General features: G+C 39.8%; 1 protein-coding gene across 1 annotated transcript in view; it reads left to right on the plus strand.

Annotated features, from left to right (window-relative positions):
• Positions 1 to 17842, plus strand: part of LOC116294266 (liprin-alpha-1) — a 32057-nt gene extending 14215 nt beyond the window's left edge. The window contains 25 exon segments of the mRNA XM_089035084.1: positions 463 to 588; positions 984 to 1130; positions 2189 to 2323; positions 2760 to 2843; positions 3359 to 3490; positions 4304 to 4366; positions 5187 to 5240; positions 5632 to 5681; positions 5772 to 6041; positions 6134 to 6236; positions 6526 to 6597; positions 7378 to 7562; positions 8206 to 8536; positions 8831 to 8902; positions 9225 to 9353; positions 9922 to 9999; positions 10375 to 10472; positions 11400 to 11454; positions 11670 to 11712; positions 11840 to 11919; positions 11921 to 12016; positions 12807 to 12878; positions 14682 to 14904; positions 16178 to 16255; positions 17522 to 17842. Of these exon segments, the coding sequence (XP_088891210.1) occupies positions 463 to 588; positions 984 to 1130; positions 2189 to 2323; positions 2760 to 2843; positions 3359 to 3490; positions 4304 to 4366; positions 5187 to 5240; positions 5632 to 5681; positions 5772 to 6041; positions 6134 to 6236; positions 6526 to 6597; positions 7378 to 7562; positions 8206 to 8536; positions 8831 to 8902; positions 9225 to 9353; positions 9922 to 9999; positions 10375 to 10472; positions 11400 to 11454; positions 11670 to 11712; positions 11840 to 11919; positions 11921 to 12016; positions 12807 to 12878; positions 14682 to 14904; positions 16178 to 16212 (2733 nt within the window). The 3' untranslated portion in view covers positions 16213 to 16255; positions 17522 to 17842.
• The last annotated feature ends 4428 nt before the right edge of the window (positions 17843 to 22270 follow it).

Below are 22270 nucleotides of genomic sequence, written 5' to 3' on the forward strand. Positions count from 1 at the left end.
TACATCTTCTCATTAATCCCATATAGGTAACTGCCCAATTATTTTCTTAATTGGATAGGTCTTGTTGATATGGGATTAATTAGGCAGCTATATAATTAATAGGTAATATGATTTCATGCTCCCCAATCAAGAAATAATTAGACTCAAAAAATTCCTCTAACTGCAAAATTGGACTCAGCCTACGGCATCATCCAATTTTGTCAGTCAGAATTTTCCTCGTCCAATTATTTCTTGATTGGACAGCATGAAGTCCTATTGCATATACTTATTAAACAAGTGATATGTAGTTGCGAAGGGTGGCTAAAGAAGCTAGTGCTTGCAATTTAGCCACCCGCTGTATAGGATATAATAATGTAGGGGGGGAATCTTTATCACCCAAAAATATGAAGTTGATGAACCAAGCAATTCCCCACCTACCCCTCCATGGTTTTAACTATTTATATTGTTTCTTGTCGTGCACAGATGACTAGAGAAAGTAGAGAATTCAAAGAAAAAGCAACGTTATTAGAAGAAGATGTAAGAATTACCAACAAACAGCTGGAACGAGCCACCAATCAGATACAGAAACTAGAGAGAGACCTTGATGAGGTGAGACAGTACCCATTCTTGGGTGTTAACACTAAGAAGGTCACTCCTCCTGGGGTAGAGAATCAGGGCGGCAGCTTGTTAATATGGACACTGAAGGGGCAAGAGACAGTACTCATGCTAGTAGAGTGCCTGTTTAAAGCAGGTCACTCCTCCTGGGGTAGAAGATCAGGGCTGCAGCTTGTTAATATGGACACTGAATAAAAGGGTAAATCTCTTTTACTCCAACGAAGGACTAGCGTCCAAAACATCAGTTCACAGTGTAAAATTTACACTGTTATCACTAGTTTTAGCTAGTTTTCAATTTTTTGGAGGCATGCCCTTGCACAAGAAAAGTCATTTCACATCATCCAGCGCTTGTATCATCAGTTTCTTAGTCTATCTTCCTGTAATTTCAGGCCGCAGCTCAAAAGTCTGACATGGAAGACAGGATAGCGACTCTAGAGAAGCGTTATGTGCGCATGCAACATGAAGTGACGGCACTTAATGATGATAATGAAAGATTAGAGACAGAACTTGCTGCTAAAGAAACTGAGCTAATACAGGTGAGTATTCTCATCATAGGTAAAGAAATTATTCTTAAACATACTCAGGTTTTCCATCATTTTCAAAGCCGCTCTCCCAAGAAGCTGGTGCAGTGCGCACTTTCCCTCCTCTTTTTCTTTCTATTACCTCAGTTTGCATTACTATGTGGCAACCCCAGACTCAAATCGCGTTGTGTAGTTTGCAATAGACTGCTGTCAATCAAACACCTCATTCTACTTGGATGTACTCAAACTCTTTGCAATTGCTTTCGGAACTTTCCTTCGTGATATCTGACTGAGAAAGTTTGATAGAAAAGCCAACTCACTGATCCAAACGTGTATACATGGCGTCAACATGAAGATTGACGGTAGTCTATTGCAAACTACATGACTCGATTTGTGTTTGGGGTGGCAATGCAAATGGCGGTAATGCTGTATGCTAAGGGTATTTAAAGCTAAGGGCCTCTTGCTTAGCAAACAGCACACTAACCAACCAAGCCACACTTGGTACTTAAAACAAGTGTGTGAAGTCACTGAGGATCAAACTATGGACCTCTTGCTTAGCAAACAGCGCACTAACCAACCAAGCCACACTTGGTACCTAAAACAAGTGTGTGAAGTCACTGAGGATCAAACTATGGGCCTCTTGCTTAGCAAACAGCGCACTAACCAACCAAGCCACACTTGGTACTTAAAACAAGTGTGTGAAGTCACTGAGGATCAAACTATGGACCTCTTGCTTAGCAAACAGCGCACTAACCAACCAAGCCACACTTGGTACTTAAAACAAGTGTGTGAAGTCACTGAGGATCAAACTATGGACCTCTTGCTTAGCAGGCAGTACACTAACCAACCAATCCACACTTGCTCCTTGAAACAAGTGTGTGAGGTCACTGAGGATCAAACTATGGACCTCTTGCTTAGCAGGCAGCATACTAACCAACCAAGCCACACTTGCTCCTTCAAACAAGTGTGTGAGGTCCCTGAGGATCACATTTGTCATCTATCTTCTTATGCTCTACTTTCCATTTGAAATTTCATTGTTTTATTTAAGCTTTCTTTGCTTCCCTTTCTCACAGGCCGAAGAGAAGCAGCGATCCTACCAAGAGAGATTAGAACTGTCTGAACAAAACTTAAACCAATTACATCGAAAAGCAGAAGCCCTGCCGAAGATAGAAGAAGAGCTAGCTGAAAGAATGGCAGCCCTCAACAAGGTATCTATAATATTTTCTTAAAAAACCTCACCATTGTTCAATGATTTTTTCGAGGATTTAGTATTTGCACTCAATTTAGTAAACCTTAATTCTCATTTTCCTTCTTCTTACATTCCATTCCTTCTCATTTTTCTCCCCTCCTCTCATACCGGGAAGCACCGGTGGCGTGCGCTGCTAATGCGCCGCCTCTCACCAATGCGGCCCAAGTTCGAGTCCTGCCGATCTCGATGTCGTATGCGAGTAGAGTTGTTTGTCGTTTCTCTCCTGTGCTCCAAGGATTTTTCTACAGGTTCTCCGGTTTGTTGTTTCCAAAAGCAAACTGTCATAACAATAGATTTTTCTTCTCTCTTCCTCATCTCTCTCCTCTTTTTATTTGCCTTGTGATTACTGTAGTTGTTTGTGATCTTGGTTTTTAAGTATTATTTTGTTATTTCAGGCTGCTGAGAAGCAAGGTAGTGCAGAAGAACAAGTAACAAAATTTAAAACACAGGTAGAGGAATTACAGGCAGAACTGAAACGAGTAAGTATGAAGAATGGTAAGAACGAAACAGTATTATCAACATCCATCACCATCAATATCACCTGCATCATTTAATCATCATCTTTGTCATCACCACCATCATTGTTAGCAACATCACTGTAATTGTCACCACCATCATCATCACCATCATCACCATTACCATCATCACCATCATCATCACAATCATCACTATTACCATCATCATCGACATCATCATCACCATCATCATCATCACCATTACCATCATCATCACCATCATCATCATCACCATTACCATCATCATCACCACCGTCATCATGTATTACCATGATCATCAACATTGCCATTATCATCACCATCATCATCACCAACATCATCATCATCATCACCACCACCATCATCATCACCATCATCATACATCATCACCATCATCATCATCAACCATTGTCAACATACTCTTGACTATTTAATGGTCATCGTCTGCATCATTATATCTAGTTATCTGATTCACTAAATCTACTCAATGTCGTTATCAGGCTAGAGAACGAGAAAAGATGAATGAAGACCACAACACGAGACTATCTGCAACCATAGACAAGCTGCTGACTGAGTCAAACGAGAGACTGCAGGCTCACTTGAAAGAAAGAATGGGGGCTTTAGAAGAAAAGGTACCAGAATACATGGGCGTTATTATTGGCCTTCCTTTTATCCCTTCAAATATATATATCATATATCTTTAGTAATCATTAACAAAAAGCTAGTCCTTTTCCTTGCTTTCTACTTTTAGTTTTCCCATTTTTTCCATTCATCTATCCTGCTTATTTTGTTTGCTTTATCCATTCTTTCCTTTTCTCCACCCAACCACCCATTTTTTCTTCTTTCCTTTCTTCTTTTCATCCTTGCTTCCTTCCATTTTCTCTCTCTCTCTTGTTTTTTTTAGGATTTTTTTTTTGTTTTTTGAACAGGGTTCGTGCTACTCCTAAACTCCTTGAAAACTCCTTGAATTTGACTCACGTTTTCAAGTGCACTTGAAGAGCTCTTGAATTTTACGATTTTAGCGAAACTCCTTGAAAACTCCTTGAATTTTTGCTTTGATCATTACTTGCATGCTTCTGAAATAGATCTAGTCAGAAAGAATGGAAAATCTAAAAGTCGGCCATGTGCAACCACCGTGTAAAACCTTGGCATAGTTAGCTGAACATACTCCTTGAAAATTCCTTTTTGGGTCCTTGTATACTCCTTGAATAGTCCTCGAATTTTAAGTGGTTACCTCAGCACGAACCCTGTTTGAAACGCTTTCTATCTATTCTAAACAATGTAACTAGTACAGTATTGAACGACGGCTTGGACCATTTCACATTTTTCCCACCATCTCTTCACCCCTTCGTTTTTTACTCCTTTCATTCCTATCAAGATTTTTCTCTTTTTCTTTTCTTCTTTTCCTGTTTAATAATCCATTTGTTTATTCTTGTCCCGTCTAGACGGCTGTCACACAGGAGTTAGAAGCAATGAAGGCACAAGTCGAGGACCTACAGAAAGAAAAGGTAGAAGCGCTAGCTGATGTTTGTGTCTTTCTTTTTGTTCTTGTTGATGTTGGACTTCATGTTGTTTTTTTAATTGTTTCACTAATAATGCCAATCTTTATTGAGAATACCAAGATCACAATGAAGTGGTTTAGACGAGGGTCCGAGAAAAACTACATGTTGTTGTTACTGTTGTTGTTGCTGTTGCTGCTGTTGCTACTTCTGTTGTTGTTGCTACTGCTGTTGTTACTGTTGTTGCTGCTGTTATTGTTGCTGCTGTTGTTACTGTTGTTGCTGCTGTTGTTGTTGTTGCTGTTGTTGCTGTTGTTGCTGCTGTTGTTGTTACTGTTGCTGCTGTTGCTACTTATGTTGTTGTTGCTGCTGTTGTTGTTCCTGTTGTTGCTGCTGCTGCTGCTGCTGTTCCTGTTGCTGCTGTTGTTGCTGCTGCTGCTGCTGTTCCTGTTGCTGTTGCTGCTACTGTTGTTGCTTTTGTACTGTTGCTACTTATGTTGTTGTTGCTGCTGTTGTTGTTCCTGTTGTTGCTGCTGCTGCTGCTGTTCCTGTTGCTGCTGTTGTTGCTGCTGCTGCTGCTGTTCCTGTTGCTGTTGCTGCTACTGTTGTTGCTTTTGTACTGTTGCTTCTTATGTTGTTGTTGCTGCTGTTGTTGTTCCTGTAGTTGCTGTTGTTGCTGCTGCTGCTGTTGCTCCTATTGTTGCTGCTGTTGTTGCTGCTGTTGTTGTTGCTGCTGCTGCTGTTGCTGCTGCTGTTGTTTCTATTTGTGCTGTTGTTGTTGTCATACTGATAGTGATATCATTCTCACATCATACCATTGATATTCTAGGAGATTCTCGCACGAGAGTTGGCTCGCATCAAAGAAGAAAGACGACAGTCACAGGTATACTTCTTCGTTAGTTAGTCCACTAAACGACTCTTCTTACCTAGAACTTCGTACCCAGTAGCTTTGATCACAGTTGACACGTCAAAAAAGAAGCAAATCTAAGGGGGGGTGGGGGGGGGGGGGGGGAGTCTATTTGAATTCACCACTACGTTGTGGATGAAAAGCCTAGAATTTGGAAGTTGATTTTTGTGGAGGGAGGAAAAACTGGAGAACCAGGAGAAAAACCCTCGAAGCACAGGAGCACTCTCACCGTTACGCCAACAGTGCTTCCTTAAAAAATTACTTTGCATCGTTGCACCGTTCGTCCACTATCCCCTCCCCAATTTCTGCATAATCTCATATTCCACATATTTCAATTCTGTATGGTAATCTGGTTGTTTTTTATCAGGAGACCAAAGAATTGGTTGAACGAGCGACCCAATCGATGGGACCAGGCAGGTAAGAACAGCGTAATGACTTAGATCAACACAGGAGCTATAGATAAACCAAATGCACGCGTCTTACAATTTTTCTTGTCCTTCCTCACAGCGCGTCTGATGTTCTTTACCGCGAACAGCGAGGTCGTCGGTGCCTGGAAGAAAACCCAAGTCAAGTCTTCACTTTGAACGAACAAGAATGGCAGAAAATGGAACAAGAAAACGTCCTGAAAAACATCACAATAGCATTCGATACAACGCGCCCGTCTGACAGCACTGCGTTGGATTTTGATGATAATGAAGGCAGTGAGGTGGCGGGTGACGCCTTGACGTTAGCATCGTTGCTACAGCAACAGATAGACGCTATCAACCAGGAACTGAAGTAAGTGTAAGCAGAAAAACTCGTGAAGTATGGGTGGCGTGCGTTGCTATTGCTAATAAAGTTTTTATGATTGTTTAATGTTTTTTCTGCAGTTATCTACAAGATGAACATCGAACCACTGAAGAGAAAACTGATGAACTTGTCAAATCTGCAACAGGATCTACCGGACCGCGAAGGCTTTCGGGTGCTAATGAGGTATATTGATCTCTTCTGTGCGCTCCTTTCTTCCCCTTCATTCCCATTCGCTTCTCTTACCTTCCATTCTGGTTCTGTTCCCTTCTCTTCTCTTCTGTTATCTTCTGTTCTGTTCTCTTCACTTCTGTTCTCTTCTCTTCTCTTCTCTTCTCTTCCCTTCCCTTCCCTTCCCTTCCCTTCCCTTCCCTTCCCTTCCCTTCCCTTCTGTTTTTCCTTTACTTTGTTAACTACAAAGCTTTCTTATGTCTTTGACAATAATTCCAAAAATGATTCATTGTTTCTATATCAGGATTACCTCAGCAACTCGACTTCATCGTTTCCATTCCCGCCGCTCGATCCCATGGATACAACTCCGATCTGGGTAAGAAAACTGTTTCTATTTTAACCTCATCTATTCCTAGTATGCCCTTAGCTTCCATCAATTAAACACTGTAAGTTTGGACGGCTATTTATTAGATGGGCAGAAGACGAAGGTTGGAAATTCGTTTGCTAATAATTTAAGAAAAGAGCGGGAAACCTTGACTTCCGTCCAATGGTACTCGCGTCTACCGGAAGAACCGAAAAGAGCAGGAAACTTTGACTTTCAAAAAAGTGGTACACGTCTACCAGAAGAAACGAAAAGAGCGGGAAACTTTGACTTTCAAAAAAGTGGTACACGTCTACCAGAAGAACCGAAAAGAGCGGGAAACTTTGACTTTCAAAAAAGTGGTACACGTCTACCAGAAGAAACGAAAAGAGCGGGAAACTTTGACTTTCAAAAAAGTGGTACACGCGTCTACCAGAAGAAACGAAAAGAGCGGGAAACTTTGACTTTCAAAAAAGTGGTACACGCGTCTAGCTGAAGAACCAAAAAGAACGGGAAAAGGGGATTATCGGAAGACTGAGTTTTCCGGAACTTTCCGATTGCAATGACACGTACCTTTAAACTAAATGTTTCTTCAAGCAAAAATAATTTATTTCCGAGCTTTAGTGCTAATTGCTGCTAATAACTGAACAAAATAAAATATTCAAGGGATTATACTGCTACTTGAAATGAAGCCATCATGGAAACGTCCTATTTTATCTGCGAGTTAACCAAATACTGGCTTTTTGGATAAAATTTGCAACACTTTTATAATGATTTGAACTCGATTTTTTACAGGTAAAGTCAAGCAAGGATGGATCCCTCAACAATCTAAATGACGATAGCCCTACGCCACCCACCCCTAGTTCTGTAGCGTCAGACTCGACAGAAAGCCCTAAGACAAGTATAACAAGTCCTGTTCCTGATGTGATATCAACTGCTGTTAATAATAATGGGAACTCGAAACTGAAATATGAAATCAAGTAAGTATAATATTATGGTGTGTGAAGAAAGTGGACTATAAAGAAAAGAATAGAGCAAAGCAGAGCAAAACAGAACATAACAGAACAGACAGAGCAGAACAAAACAGGCAGAGCAGAGCAGAGCAGAGAGAAGTAGAAACAAGGGAAAGAAGTGGGGCAAAGGAAAGAAAATAAGAGGAAAGAGAGAAAAGCGAATTAATAGAAAAAAATAGAAGTAGGAAGAAAGAAAAGGAAAAGAAAAGGAACCTAGAATGATGGGAAAAGAAGGAAAGGAAAGGAAGAGAAGAGAAATAAATTAGGAAGAAAGAACAGTAAATGGAAGGGAGTGGGGAATAAAACCAAGCAAGAAACGTCAAATCGAAGTATAAATTTTACTAATAAATAAAACGCAATAAAAACTGACCAATCAGATAACAGTAAACTAGACAGAGATTGAACTGATAACAGTGTTAGGCAATCAGATTATCACGTTCTCATGCTCTCATTATATCGATACGCTATCTGATTGGCTGATTAAAAATATTGAACTAAATGTCGCAATATGATTGGTTAATAATACTAATTTATCAAAGTGGTCCCGGTTAGAGTATTCGCACAGTAAATAGTATAATAATTTGTATAATATTTTTGTTCTTTGCTACAGAGATAACTCCAACGATTCATTGCCAAGCGCAACAAGCACAAGCACAACGAGTAGTGCCGAGTCTCTCACGAAAACCCAATCAGCCAATAAGAAGAAAGGAATCAAGGGATCGTTTGGTCGTCTTTTTGGTAGCAAAGGAAAAGGTCGCAGTAAAGACCCGTCATCAGCTCCTGACTCTGATTCCGTTTCCATGGATTCCGTAACCACTGGCAACGGTCAGCGAGAGTTAGACAGAGGTATTAAGAAAAAGTCGCATTTATTAGCAGAAGCATTGGAAGCTGGGACACCGTTTGGTCTTTGGAATGCACCAACTGTTGTGGCTTGGCTCGAGGTAAGAGGATAATCACCGCACACCACCCCGGTTGGGAACAGGATTGTCATCAACTCTCACCTAGGTATACAACGTATCGAAATATGGCGACCAATATTTGAATAAATATAGTTTCTGGACTGAGTAGCCTCATAAATTTGAAAACACTGTGAGTGTACTGTATTGCGTGACGGGTCACTGATGAGGTATTGTGTTACTCTTATCATAGTTGTGGGTAGGTATACCGGCATGGTATGTAGCCGCATGTATCGCGTGACGGGTAACTGATGAGGTGTTGTGTTACTCTTATCATAGTTGTGGGTCGGTATGCCGGCATGGTATGTAGCCGCATGTCAAGCCAACGTCAAGAGTGGAGCTATAATGTCTGTAAGTATTTCAAATGTTGAATTTTAATTGGCGGATTTTTTTTCTCGCACAATGTAATTGGTTTGGCATTGTCGTGACCTTCGCGTGACAGTATCCGCGCCTTGTTCATGCCGTGTTTCGGGCATTTGATTGGATGGAGAGTATACTCTCGTGCAATGTGATTGGTCTGCGTATCCCTTGCCATGTCACGCCCGTGATCGTGCCGTGAGCTTTTTACAGTCATACGAAAACTGCTCTTAGACAAAAGCCTTTAACAGAGTATTTTTTTACAGTTATTGTGAGTGAAAAGTAATGTTGGTTTTGTGGTATTATTTGTCTACAGGCTCTCTCTGATACTGAAATACAACACGAGATAGGCATATCAAACCCTCTTCATAGACTCAAGCTACGACTGGCAATCCAGGAAATAATCACACTCACCACACCTTCCAGTCCTCACACCAACAGAAATGTGAGTCACGCGGGGGGAGGGGGGAGGGGTGTACCGAGATACCCTAATACCATTAGTCCCTCTCACAGCGACATCTTGAAAGGTAGCCGTGACTTTGCATCGAAGCGAGACCGAACGGTGAGCTTGCAAAGATAGAGACGTGAATAATTTTCCAAGGTGTTAAAAAAGGTCTCTATTATTGCAAGCTCACCATTCGTCTCGCTTCCATGCAAAGGCATGGCTACCTTTCAAGATGGCGCAGGGAACTGTGAAGAGAACTATTGGCTTTTCTGGAAAATGAGAAAGGCACACAAAAAGCTTATACTAATATTATTACTATTACCGAGCTTGAGCATGTTTGGATGAATTCTTGGTTTGCAATCATTCCCAAGAGAGCACAATAACAAAAGGGATGTCCGCCATGTTGGAAGATATAACAAAAGAAGTCATTGAAAAGTCTTTTGTCAAATTCTTCCAAAATGGCGGCTATGACGTCTATTGCAAACGAAGAATAGCGAACTTGCTAAAAGTCGGCAAAAATAATTATCTTTCACCAGTGTGTATTTATTTTTTCTGTGTGTTTATTTAGTCGTTGGTCTATGGTGAAATGAATCACGACTGGGTAGCCAATGAATGGCTCGAACATATAGGTCTATCACAGTACAAGGTACGTACATTTATTCTTGGGGTGCTTGTTACGTCATAGCTGTCATTCTGGTTGACTATACAAAACGTTCGATCAACCAAGATGGCGGCTGTTTCATTGCTATTTATATCTCAAGGGATTATGAGTCACGTGTTTTTCACCCCAAGGACTCCTGTGGCAGCTACTGCTGATACGACCCATTCCAAGTTTAAGAAAAAAACTGGGCAGAGATGGCATCGCAGTGCATTGTGGACAAAATAAACGGCATCTTGGAAATGTCTCTAAAACAGCCCCACAATGCACCGCAATGCCAACTCGACCCAGTTTTTTTCAACCAACCTTGGTTGTTTCTGTTTCTGTTTTTTTATTCATCTACTACTGTTCTACTCTTTTAAGACACTGTTTGAAGAATGTCTCGTGGATGCTAGGATGTTGGATCACATCAGTAAAAAAGAATATCAAAAATACTTGAAAGTAGTCGATAGTTTTCACAGGTAGGTTTTTCCGTCTGTCCGTCCGCCTGTCTGTCTGGTTTTAGGGCGTAATGTTTTACTATTTCAGAATATGTGTCATTCTCTTGAGAATAATATTCTTTGTTTGAGTTGAATCCATATTCATGTGTCTTCTCATGTACAACCGTTAAACAAAGAAATGATACTCTAGGGAATGACACGTGGTCTTGAGAATAAGATTCTTTGTTTGAGTTGTATCCATATTCATGTGTCTTCTCATGCACAACCGTTAAACAAAGAAATGATACTCTAGGGAATGACACGTGGTCTTGAGAATAAGATTCTTTGTTTGAGTTGTATCCATATTCATGTGTCTTCTCATGCACAACCGTTAAACAAAGAAATGATACTCTAGGGAATGACACGTGGTCTTGAGAATAAGATTCTTTGTTTGAGTTGTATCCATATTCATGTGTCTTCTCATGCACAACCGTTAAACAAAGAAATGATACTCTAGGGAATGACACGTGGTCTTGAGAATAAGATTCTTTGTTTGAGTTGTATCCATATTCATGTGTCTTCTCATGCACAACCGTTAAACAAAGAAATGATACTCTAGGAAATGACACGTGGTCTTGAGAATAAGATTCTTTGTTTGAGTTGTATCCATATTCATGTGTCTTCTCATGTGCAACCGTTAAACAAAGAAATGATACTCTAGGGAATGACACATGGTCTTGAGAATAAGATTCTTTGTTTGAGTTGTATCCATATTCATGTGCCTTCTCACGCACAACCATTTAACAAAGATATGATACTCTAGGGAATGACACGTGGTCTGAATTGGAAATAGCAGAAAAAGCGTTTTCGTTGGCGTCCCTCCACACAAAACGCATACATTTTCAAAACGTTCTCCAAAATGCCAAACCGTAACAATACATGGATTGAACAATCGCGTTTATTTTTTAGGCACAGTATCCAGTGCGGAATAAAGTGTCTTAGTCTATTAAACTACGATAGAAGGGTAAGATAACCATGTCTGTCTGTCTGTCTATCTATCTGTTTGTTTGTCTGTCTGTCTGTCTATCTGTTTGTTTGTCTGTCTGTCTGTCTGCCGTCTGTCTGTCACTCTGTCTGTCTGCCATCTGTCTGTTTATTTGTCTGTGTTTCTCAGACCCTTTGTGTGTCCGTCTGCCTGAGTCGTTTGTTTTTACTTAATACCATTTGCTTCTTTGATAGGTTTTGGAAAAGAGACAACATCTTTCACAAGGTGAACCAAAAGGTAACATCGTTACCACTCTCCTCTCCTCTCCTCTCTTTTCTTCCCTTGCCTTCCCTTTCCTTTCTTCTCCTCTCCCTTCCCCTTTTTCCATCTCACTAAAGTGAAAGTTTTTCTTGCTGGGTTTCAGATGTAATGGTTTGGAGTAACCAGCGAGTCATTGATTGGCTCAAATCTGTTGGCGTCAATGAATTTGCTGATAACCTTCTAACATACTGGAGTCCATGGAGCAGTGATTGCACTCGATGATGGATTCGATTGCAACGCTTTAGCTTACGCATTACAGATACCCAGCCAAAATACACAGGTATTTACACACATGATCTTGTTTATTAATAAGAGTGGTGAGCAAAGGTACGACTCAATTCTACTGATGATGATGGTTATGGTGATGGTGATGGTGATGATGATGGTTATGGTGATGGTGATGATGATGATGATGGTGATGACGGTGGTGATAGTGGTGATGATGATGGTGATGATGATGGTGATGATAATGATGATGGTCATGATGATGATGATGGTGATGATGATGGTAATGATGATGATGATGGTGATGATGATGATGGTGATGATGATGGTGATGATGATGATGATGCTGATGATGATGATGGTGGTGGTGATGATGGTGATGATGATGATGGTGATGATGATGGTAATGATGATGATGATGATGGTGATGATGGTGATGATGATGATGATGGTGATAATGGTGATGATGATGGTGATGATGATAATGGTGATGATGGTGGTGGTGGTGCTGACGATAGTGATGGTGGTGCTGATGTTGATGGCGATGTTGATGGTGATGGTGGTTATGAAGATGGTGATAATGATGATGATGACGATGATAATGATGATGGTAATGATTATGATGGTCATAATGATGGTGATGCATGATGATAACAGTGGTGTCGGTGTAGATGATGATGATGATTGTGATAATGATGACGATGATTGTAATGGTGATGATAATGCATCACAGTAATGATGGTAAGGATGATGACGGGGATGCTTTTGAAGATTTAAACGTTTGATGGTAATCATATTGTTCATGACGTTACTGATGTTAATGAGAGTATCCATATTTCGTCTAGATTCGTCAAATCCTAGATAGAGAATACACATGTCTTCTGTGTAGTGGTACAGACAGAGCCGTAGCAAACGATGTAAGTATCAAGCACCGTAACATTTGATTTCAATTCTTCGTTTGCACATGACGTCATAGTCGCCATGTTGGATGAATTTAACAAAAGAATTTTCAATGGATTATTTTGTTGTATCATCCAACAAGGCCGCCATGTCTTTTGTTACCTCACTCCCTTGGGAATGATTGAAAAGCAGCAATGGCAGGAGATCTCATTTGAGTGTAGAAATCTGAGCAAAGAAATTGTATCAACATCTTTTGAACCAATAGAGGCTTTGTACCATCACGTGATGGCAACCATGACAGGAGGCAGGAACAATTGAATCTGGTCTGATTTACATGAGAAAAAATCCAGTTTACTAAGGGAAAAACAATCTATTGGTTTGCCTTCTGTCATGGTGCAAAGCCTCTATTGCACGAAATTGCTGTTGAAGTAGCTCAAATCCTGGATCACCTCAAAAAATATATTTCCTATAATTTACCTATATTTCGTTTACCTGTTCGTACTTCAGTCGTAACTTTTTCTTTTACTTTACGTTCTACCTTCGTACGTACCGTTCGTTCGCATTAATATTAACCCTTCCTTTGTAAGAAATTACACTTATACGTATAGCCCCATACGAAAACCCTTATACATTTAACCCAATTCGTTCTATCTTTTTTCTGGATGGTTGACAAATCACTGTTAGTCTCCCTCCTCACATTGGAAATACTATCCTTACCCTAACTCCCATATCTCAGTGACAAAACCATTCTGACCTTACTCCCATACATGACAAAAGCATCCTTACCCTACTCCTCATATATGACAAAAGCATCCTTACCCTACTCCTCATATATGACAAAACCATCCTTACTATACTCCCTATACTTGACAAAACCATCCTTACCCTACCCCCATACTTGACAAAACTATCCTTACCCTACCCCCATGCTTGACGAAACCATCCTTACCCTAACCCCATATATGACAAAACCATCCTTACCCTACTCCTCATATATGACAAAACCATCCTTACCCTACTCCCTATACTTGACAAAACCATCCTTACCCTACCCCCATACTTGACAAAACTATCCTTACCCTACCCCCATGCTTGACGAAACCATCCTTGCCCTACCCCACATATCTCAGTGACAAAACCATTCTGACCCTACCTCCCATATGAGAAAACCATTCCTACCCTACCCCCCATATATGACGTAGCCATCCTTACCCTACCCCCGTACTTGACAAAACTATCCTTACCCTACCCCCATGCTTGACGAAACCATCCTTGCCCTACCCCACATATCTCAGTGACAAAACCATTCTGACCCTACCTCCCATATGAGAAAACCATTCCTACCCTACCCCCCATATATGACATAGCCATCCTTACCCTACCCTTCATTCGTGCCAAACAAACCCGATTTCTCAATAAATGAATAATTAAAACACAAAATAAATGAACGTAAATAGAACTTTAAATAACTAAAGTGAATATATATTACAAAAGTTAATTAAAATCGCGTCATTTTTGTCAAAAAAGGTACAAGACGACACGTAAAATATGACGTCATTTATGACGTCAAAGTTATGACGCAAGCAAGAATTTCACTTTCAAAATTCCTAATTATCATAATTTACTCAGTTTAAAAAACAATTTATAAAGTTATGATTTTTGAGCGCAGAATGCAAATATGGTTATGCAATATAGTTACTCGAAATTCATTATTGGTACTTCAAACAGCCAATCAGCATTCAATCTGGACACGTGTCGTCTGGATCTCCCCGCGTGACGTAAACCCCTCCGTAAACGTGTATCTTTTTTGTTGCTGGTAGTTGGGCGATGGAGAATTCAAGCGTACTAAATCATGGCGTAAAGTATTCAAATCCAAAGATAAATCAAAACACAAAGAGAAAGATAAAGAGAAGGAAGCCGTTCGTAAGTCCTCGTCAGGCTCCGAGTCGTCGCTCAGTCAATGTAGTAGCAGTTCGTCACCTAAATCCACGTCTAAAAATTATAAGAATATTGAATCGAAGAAAACTGAATTGAAATCAATGGGTGAGTGTTTTTGCGCATGTCACATCGCATGGCATGCTGGGATTGATTTTTGCCTTCTGAGCCCGCGGTCGTTTTGGCCTTCTACAAAAAAAGAAAAAAATAGAAAACGATCGCAAACCTAACCTAAGTTTTTTGATTTTCTTCGCTTAATTGTTTGATTTTGCATTATTTTGTTAATCGGAAAAGTGGAAAAATTATTTTCTGTTTCTTTGGGAAGACCACAACGATCGCAGGCTCAAAGAATTGATGTTAACATAGGTAGTCCAATCTGAAATTTCTACTGAGTTTCAATTTATTTATTTTTTAGCGGCGCACCGTCCTTAAACCAAATCATTTCAGCAATAAACTATTAAAAACGGAATAAATTATAATCATCGCTAAAATTGAGTAACCTTACAAATACCACAATGCATTGCGCAACATATATGCAGTGACGTCATTCGTCAGTCATTTCTACAAATTCTACGCACGTGCCACCTTGTTACATGACGTCATTCCACGATGCATCGCTCAATAATTACGCAGTGACGTCATTCGTCTATCATTTCTACAATTTCTACGTACGTATCACTTGGCTACATGACGTCATCTTATGTAACTTAAAGTCTCGTGATTCACGATATGCATACTCGTCGTACTTAGCTCTGTAACTAAACGTTATAGGATTACAGTATACAATAGTAGTTTACTCAGGACGCAAATAGTAACATACAATGAAATAGTAAGAGCGAAAGCAAAACTAACACGCAACAGAAAATAGGAATAAATAAGCACCACGAAATTCCACACGTATCCGGAAATTTTTGTATCCGGGTTGCGTCCACACGTATCCTCAAAATTTTGTGACCGTATCCGCAAATTCTACGAAAACGGACATGTGTGAAAACGATTCGAATACGCTGCGTGTGAACGCAAACATTTTCGTATCCGCAAAAAAAAATTTTGCGGATACGAGAATTCCCGGATACGTGTGGACGGGGCCTTAGATGTTAGCCCTATGTAAAAAAACTCCCTATCTTAAATTTATGGCGATACAGTCAACTCTCGTTACAGCGGACACTCTCGGGACCGTCACTTAGTGTCCGTAATAGCGAGCGTCCCAAATAGGGAGAGTTAATTTTGGTCATTTCTGAGTCAGTATTTTTGGCCGCGGTGTTTTCTCATGTGTCTGCAATAGCAAGGCGTCCGTAATATCGGGGTGTCCCCAAGACGAGAGTTGACTGTAGTTAATTTATTCAGGATGGTTTTCTGACCTGTTTGGTTTTGTTGTCAGATGCAGGTTCGTTCAGAAAAGGAAAGCAGTGCTAGCACTGGTATATTAATCAAAACTAAAAAGAAATAATTGAATAAGGTAAGTAAGCTATTGTAGCTTGGTAGAGTGAGTGCAAACTATACAGTCAATTCAAAAAATGTTGTCGTCAACCAACTCAAGCCTACGCGACTGGACCGAAAGCAACTCTGGGTAGTAATCATTGAAGCCGAGTTGACTCCATGATTTTATCTGACTAGTTATGCCTGGTTTACAGCACGAACCTTTGTAGGCGAGCGGGAAGTGCTGAAGGAGACGTTTTTTTAATGCCTTCATATTTTCGAAATTGTGAACTGAATCATAACTACTTTGTTTTTTCCCTACAACCAAATACATGCATTTGATGGATTGTTTTTCGCCATTATTATCTTATTACTAGTGGGAACAATTAAATCCGAACGAATATTTAACCGCTTCAGTGATTTTTACCCATATCCATTTCGGTCCAGTCGCGTAGGCTTGAGCCGGTCGACGACAACGTTTTTTGAATTGACTGTATATCCATGATATAGCACAAAAACTGCATAGGATTAAACACATATTTGTTTTGTTTTTAACAGACTGTTTTCTCAAGGTTGCATGCGCCGATCCAACTTGATGGGTCACAAAACTGAACAACGCACATTAAGTAAAATTGAGAAGACAGTTTTATATTTAAAGAGGAGAATAATCGATTTTATGAATTGTTATCAAAAAAAATTTCATAGCAATGCATGATGATACTCATGTTCTGGTATCGTGGCCCGTCAAGTTCCTTAAACTTGGAAACGCACGCAACCTTGAGAAAACGGTCAATTGTTTCATTGGTGTTATTTCTTACTCAGTAGTACTATTTCACGGATATCTGGTTTGCACTCTCACGTATTATCGTTAGGTCATTTGTTCGGTCATTTGATTGTCTAGTGAATCAGTCGATTAGTGGGTTGTTCATTTGGGTGGTTTGATGAGAAAGTGGTTGACTGGTCGGTCGGTCAGTCAATCGTTGGGTTGTTTGTGCGGCAGTTATTTATTGGTTGCCTGGTTGGTGAATTGGTCAGTTGATTGGTCGATCAAGCATGGGTCCTTCGTTGGTTGGCTGATCATTGAAGCAGTTGATTGGCAGGTTGATCGGTCAAGCATGGGACCTTCGTCGTTTGGCTGGTCATTGAAGCAGTTGATTGGTGGGCTGGGTCAGGTGGTTGAATGGGTTTGCTGTTACATTGGTTTGCTGGAAAGATACTCGTTTGGTATCACGTGCTGTAACTAGAGGAATCCATTTAAGTGTTACACTATCTTTTCTGCGGCTCATTCTTTCTTTTCCTTTTCCAGGTTAATCAATTTCAAAAGGAATTTTCCATTTTTTCATAGCATCTTGTAAAACATACATAGAAATTATATATACAAAGTTTATTTTTGCATACGAGCGAGGAACGCCAGAATATCTACTGTGTACCGTATGTAACCAATGGCAACCGCCTGGCTATTATATCCATATTAGGAATTTTCCGAAACATTAGTAGAATCATAACAAATTGTTTTTCCTAGGTTGCATACCAATAACCCGTGAAAAAAAAACCTTCAAAACTTTGCTCTAATTTGTACAGTAATGATAAAAGGGTAAATTATACACCGTGAAAAGGTGAAAAAACTTACTGACGTTTCGGACGCTAGTCCTTCCTTGGAGTAAAAGAAGGACTAGCGTCCGAAACGTCAGTAAGTTTTTTCATCTTTTCACGGTGTAAAATTTACCCTTTTATCATTACTGTTTCATTAGAAACACCGACGCAGCTCACACTAGTTTTAGCTAGTTATCTCTTCTAATTTGTACAATTTTGTTAGTTAACTTTGTCACGGATATATAAGAGAGGTATGCAGTCTATGAGAGAAAACGTAGTGGATTTTTGTCTTTTCCAAACTATGCAACCCATTTCTTAGCTTGATATTAGTTTTGCCTGCGGCCATTTCTATATTTCGCATGTCGGTATTCCTTCTTGTTTAGGATTTGCTGGAAACGCTTTTTCGTTTTCGCGCCATTTTCTTATTGCTTGATTATTGATGATAATGATTCATCACCTTGGTCACGTGGTCATCTCTAACCACGTGAGCCTAGCTTACGATATGTATTTAAGTAGTGTTTTCCGAGTGGGGATTCAGCATTTCCGGTAGTCTCGTGTTCGTGCATAAACCGGAAGTCACATGATAGAAGAAATGGACCAAGGTTTGAGTGCTGAAGTTGGGGTGGTGTGACAGTCCTAAACTCCAGGGGGTGGACGTGAGTAGGATATGTCCATACAGTAAACTTATTCACAGAAAGTAGCATTTTTACTTCGAGCCTCATAATAAATGTACCCTTGATAAACACCTCCTAAAATGATATCAAAACTTAAACCAATTGGATTAGTGGCGACATTCATGGGGGGAGTTGAAAGATAGAATCTAGACCACAATTCCATTCGGGATGGGTTTGCAGCCATTTTAAGGGTTTCACAGCAGCCGTCTTACCAACAAAACGATAGAAAATTTCTCTTTTGGAAATTGAAATTTCTCTTTTGGAAAACGAAATTTCTCTTCTCAAAAAAATATTTCTGCACTCCTGCTTTACAACATGGCTGTCGTGAACTGTATGTTTGCGTTATATAGAATATACTAAAGTGCTTATCGTCAGCTAGTGAAAAAGGAAGATATATGTCGTGGTGTTCAGTGAACCCACTTTTTCCATAAAATTTTATCAACGAGGACATTTTCTAAAGCCTCTTATACTAGTCATATTTCTGCTCATATTTGTACAGTTCCACTAACAAAAAGTCTATGGACTTGAATAATTTCCTTTGTAAAATAGATAAAATTTCTTAAAAATTAACGCCATCAAAATTAAAATTCCTAGAAGTTTTGTAAATTCAACTCGAATTTGAAGATTCAAAATCCATCGATTTAACATGAAATTGCCTTTACAGCCCATTTGAAAGGGCTAGACATTTCTTTATATAACTTTAAATGTATATCAATTGCCGTTTAAAAATTAAGTGTGTTCAATGAACAAATATGCCCTCAATAAGCGATAGTGACTCGCGGATCACGTGATATTGTCCGCCATATTGGATATGCCAGTTGTTAATTTTGGTATGATTTAAACAAATTCAGTAATAGTTTTCTAGAAATTCGTGTGACTTCATAGCCGCTTTATTGGTTGAATTGGGCAAAAACCATTGGTTTTTTATGAAATATCATCCAACATGGCGGCCATGTTTTTGGTTATGTCATCCAACATGGCGGCCATGTTTTTGGTTATATCATCCAACATGGTGGCCATGTTTTTGGTTATATCATCCAACATGGCGGTCATGTTTTTGGTTATATCATCCAACATGGCGGCCATGTTTTTGGTTATATCATCCAACATGGTGGCCATGTTTTTGGTTACATCATCCAACATTGTGGCCATGTCTAAAACATTTTAGTCGACTAAAATTAACAATTTTTAATCTAAAAAAATTCAATTTGATCCTCAACGTGGGGGAAAATAATCACGTGACCCCTTACACGTCGCCTTATATTGATATTATTATTACTAATATTATTATTTAGATATAAAGATATGTATATCATTCGAAAATAGATCTTAATACGCATAATTGCCGCCATCTTGAAAGGTAACCTGGCCTCTGCATGAAAGCGAGGTTAACAGGAAGCCCAATAGAAGGATTGTAGCGTCAAAGATGGCAGTCGTTCATGTGAGCACAATGCTTTGCGAGATCCACGATATCAATTGGACTGTTCTAGGGAAAATATTTCCAAAATGGCGGCTATTTCGTTTGCTATAGCAGTCCAACTCGATCCAATATATTCTTTATTCTCTGAATGTCTAATAGAGGGTATTGAAATCTCTAACTATCATTTGTCGGCCTTGGAAGGTAAATCCAAAATGGCGGACGCGACGAGACGTTACCTTGTATGCCTGCAAAGGATTATTGACGTCAGCACGGGATAGAACTTTTAGTCGTGACGTATTTCCGGTTGCAATTGCTTATTAAGCCCACTATAAAACATTCTTCGCAGAACTTTAGTTTGAACCTACAAGTTGAACGCAGCCTAAACAGGAAGTACGTTAGAATTAAGAGATCTATTGTAGGCTAGCGGAAGTGACGTCAGATTTGGAGTTCGGCAGTTTTGTATTCTCGCAAAGCATTATGGTCCATGGAGCGTGGTTTTTTTTTTTTACTTATTTGGTCATCATGAGTCCAGTCCTATAAATATTATCAATCCAGAAACAATTCATAGCTATGTCGCTCGCCAGAATCCGAGCTTTTCTTATAATAAAACACAGTATCCAGTATTCATTCAGTTTTTATTTGTATTTCAAAATAGCCATTACAAGGTTGAGTAAAAAAACTGGGTCGAGATGCCATTGCAGCGCCTTTTTAGGGACTGTTCTAATAAAACTAGACGCACAACTGTGCGTTTACTCGGGCTACATTGACGCTTATGGTCCTACTTGAGTACTGAATTTTGAGATATGAGCAGTGCGCGATCGGTCTTCAAACTTTGCGGTCTTATATTTTTAAGACACGAACCAAGAGCAAGCCATGTAGTATTTTCGAATGACGTCTCGATCTCATGATCCACGTGGTCGTCGATGGATAGATAGATGGACTGATAACAAACCCAAACCTAGACTCGGCCTACCTTGCAGGTAGCCCGAGTAAAAAAATGCCATCTTAGAAATGTGTCCCCTAGAACACAATGCACTGCAATGGCATTTCCTGGAGCGTAGGCAGTATTTTCCGAAGGGGAAGGCCCAAAATCCGCCATTTTGTTTCTCCGCAGAAATGAATTATCCTTCCAGACGGTACTAACCTGTTATCGTACTAGAGTGAAGGCTTAACCCGTAAAATAAAAACCATTAGTCAACGTGTAATAGTCAAATAGACACAAAAGAAAACAATGGAATTAGGGTCTACTAATGTGTATTAGTCTAATATCTATTGCACGGGTTTAATGACTTAACTCTAGTCAAATAGACACGAAAGAAAACAATGGAATTAGGGTCTACTAAAGTGTATTAGTCTAATATCTATTGCACGGGTTTAATTACTTCACTCTAGTTGAAAGGACAAAGCTACTCTCAGAAATAAATTGTCCATCTATAGCCAGTATTTTTCGAAGTCGAAGGCCCAAATTCAAAAATTCTCAATTTTGTCATCACCGAAACGCCGAACAAAGTCAAAACATTTTTAAAAAATCATTACTTTTAACGATTCGTTTTTACAAAATCTAAAATGCCGCCATTTTGTTGTCACGAAGGTGATGGCCCTGGCTTCCTCAGCCACCCCTGCCTCCCCCTGTTTTTCTCAACCTCGGAATGGCTAAAGAAAACTTTCCGATATTTTTAACTACAGTATACAACATTCTCGTTCCCAGACCCTACTCATTGGCAGGTCGTCAGAGCGCATGGTCTATCTCAGGATCGCTGACTTTAAAATGATTGGTTAGGTCTTCTCATAAATTTGCAAAAGTTCATATGTTCGAAAATTTAAATTGAAACTTCACTATGGATGTTAAAAGTGTCTTTTCTCAAAGATTATCAAAACATGGAAACAAGATCTCGATTTTCACTCCACGTCTCTCATCCCACATGGGAAGGAGTGACCTTGGATTGTAAGAAATTGGTGACACAATTGTATTATCGAGTTTGCTGGTCATAGCAAGGAGTTAATCATCTACGGTCTAGGGGCCGACTAACCTATCCCTTAGGCTTCGGCCGAGCTTCCTGATCAGTCTGTAAATCTCCGGATAGCGCGGTGTCGGGGTCGAAATCTCCGGCGTAGCCGAAAATGCTTCGCGCTGCCATACGACGGTTCAGCACTCGATGTCTGGAAGTATGGTCCTAGTTTATTTGCCTTAGCAGATGAAATTTTAAAAAGGTCATTTTGAAAAAGATAAGAGAAATCCTAAATATTAGGGCGCATTTGTCAATCGCCTAATTACAGTCAGGGCCCGGTTTTATAGCTCTATCCAACGGATAAATCATTAGCCAGTGGTTAAGTCGATGCTGTTACCCAGTGGACAAGAGTTATCCGT

The sequence above is a fragment of the Actinia tenebrosa genome, unplaced genomic scaffold, assembly GCF_029948245.1.
Source record: "Actinia tenebrosa isolate PJP-AT-01 unplaced genomic scaffold, QUT_ActTen_1.0 PGA_scaffold3__52_contigs__length_22856419, whole genome shotgun sequence".
Taxonomy (NCBI): Eukaryota; Metazoa; Cnidaria; class Anthozoa; order Actiniaria; family Actiniidae; genus Actinia; species Actinia tenebrosa.